A 1,860-nucleotide genomic window follows, 5' to 3' on the forward strand; every position below is an offset into this window, starting at 1 on the left:
CATTGCCTTTGGGCAGTACTGATCTAGAGCCTGACAATTCAATGTGTGGTTTGCGGACCAGCGTCCACAGGGCCACCTAGAAGCCATGCCAGACCTTCCCAGTTCACGTTTTACCAAGATCCCCAGTGATGACTCTCATGCACAAGAATAGAAGCACGGACATGGCTGGCCTCAGAAGACACCCCGGCCATGGGTAGACACTGCAGAGTGGTCCCATCCTTTGGGGGAGGGGGAGGAGGAGGAGTTAAGGAGAGCCCTGCCCACCACTGTGATGTCACAGAACAAGCCGGTGGGTCAGCCAGCCCCTCCCAGGCAGCTCCACTTGGTGCCCTGCCTTCAGGTTATACTTTCCATCTTCTCCAAGCCAACCCACACCATCTTACCCCTCTGCTGGCAAGAGGGGGCTTGATTGAGCCTCACACGAAGTGGACATTCCAGCCACCTGAAGGCAGAAGAGAATCGGAAACCCCTCGGCCTCAGAAGGACGACAGTGAATGAACAAGCCCCCTCAACTGACTCACCATGTTTACGTCACCCAGGAGGTACGTCCCTTGGCTTTGGAAATTCCGTACACGGAAAGTTGGGTTTTATTAACACAGGCTATGCAGTTCAATTCGTTAGTTCACATGCTTGGGGCAAGGAGTTATGGGATTGTGTGAAACAGCATACAGCGTGTGACTCATGCCTAGTTTTTTTACTGTAAGCCTGGTGATGTCCCACCAGCCAGTCCACAAGAGAAAGATGCGCTGGTCTGCTTCTGTAACGATTTAGCCTCAGAGACCCCACGGAGCAGTTCTTTCTGCCCTACAGGGTCCCAGCGAGAACTGCCTCTGTGGAGGCTGTATGGTAACAGCAGAAAGCCTCTTGTCCTCCCAAAGGGGAGGACAGGGCCTTTTGAAGAGACGTGTTTGGCGCTACAGTGCCCAACTAGCTGTTCTGCAGAGCAGTCACAGGGGGCTCGGCTAACTTAGATACCACCTTTCTGGCTGGCTGGCGTGCAGTCGTTGAGGGTGTTTGTGAAGAGGCTGGCCAAGTGCCTGGCCTCAGAGCAGGCCCACTCTCCCTTCTGCTGAGAGAGAGGCGCTTTCCCTTGGCCTCTTGTGATCTTCCCAGCAAACCTGTGGAGGAGGACCAGTCTTTCCCCTGGTTTGTCTCTGATGTCATGAAAATCATGTGAAACGGTCACTACAGAGAACTAAGGAAGCCTGTGTTTACCGTGCTTCCGGAGTAGACAGTCCCTGTCAGTACATGTACATTTTAGGAGTCTTTGACCATAGGAAGGTCCTGTGGGGGTGGGTGACGTAGGTCAGTGATACCGAGGGGCAGAACCTTCGGTGTGGTGCAAAAGCGTGAAATTACTCGCTGCAGATTCGTAGGTGGGCACAAGGAAACCCTTGTCCCTGGAGCAATCCCACACGGGGCTCTGCCCCAGGGGGTCATGGTCGTGAAATGTCGCCACTTTGACCCAGGAAAGGAGGTGAAGCCTCACTTGGCTTTTATGGCAGGAGTCGGGGTACTCTTTAGTGGAAAGGAGGCGGAATACTTGGCTGGGTTGCTAAGCAACCCACACCTCTGGCCTCTCCGGGCCTGGATGTGCCATGGCCCTCTTCACTCTGCTTGGCCGTCCCCTGCTGCCGGGGCGCACGTGGTAGTGCTGTCCCCTCCCTCGGGCCTTCCCAACAGCGCTGACCCCATCTTCCCATCTCTCAGGGGTTGGGGGGAGGGGGGGGCCAGCGCCGCGGTTCCCATCAGATCCCAAAAGGCGGGAGGGCGGCTGGTGGTTTCCAACTGCCGATGATGAGGATCACAGCCCAGCACGTGACCACTACAAGCTCAGGGCATGAGGGTTTCGGAAGCACA

General features: G+C 55.8%; 1 protein-coding gene across 3 annotated transcripts in view; it reads left to right on the forward strand.

Annotated features, from left to right (window-relative positions):
• Positions 1-385: 385 nt before the first annotated feature.
• The window catches only part of GSG1 (germ cell associated 1), an 18,347-nt gene continuing 16,872 nt past the window's right edge, over positions 386-1,860 (forward strand). For all 3 annotated transcript variants that reach the window (XM_045293269.1, XM_045293270.1, XM_045293271.1), the window contains exon 1: positions 386-542. In XM_045293269.1, coding sequence (XP_045149204.1) covers positions 495-542 — 48 coding nt within the window. In that variant the 5' untranslated portion in view covers positions 386-494. The remainder of the gene's footprint in view (positions 543-1,860) is intronic.

This window comes from Echinops telfairi, unplaced genomic scaffold (genome assembly GCF_000313985.2).
Source record: "Echinops telfairi isolate 266 unplaced genomic scaffold, ASM31398v2 ScPeMD7_1957;HRSCAF=2489, whole genome shotgun sequence".
NCBI classification, from domain to species: domain Eukaryota; kingdom Metazoa; phylum Chordata; class Mammalia; order Afrosoricida; family Tenrecidae; genus Echinops; species Echinops telfairi.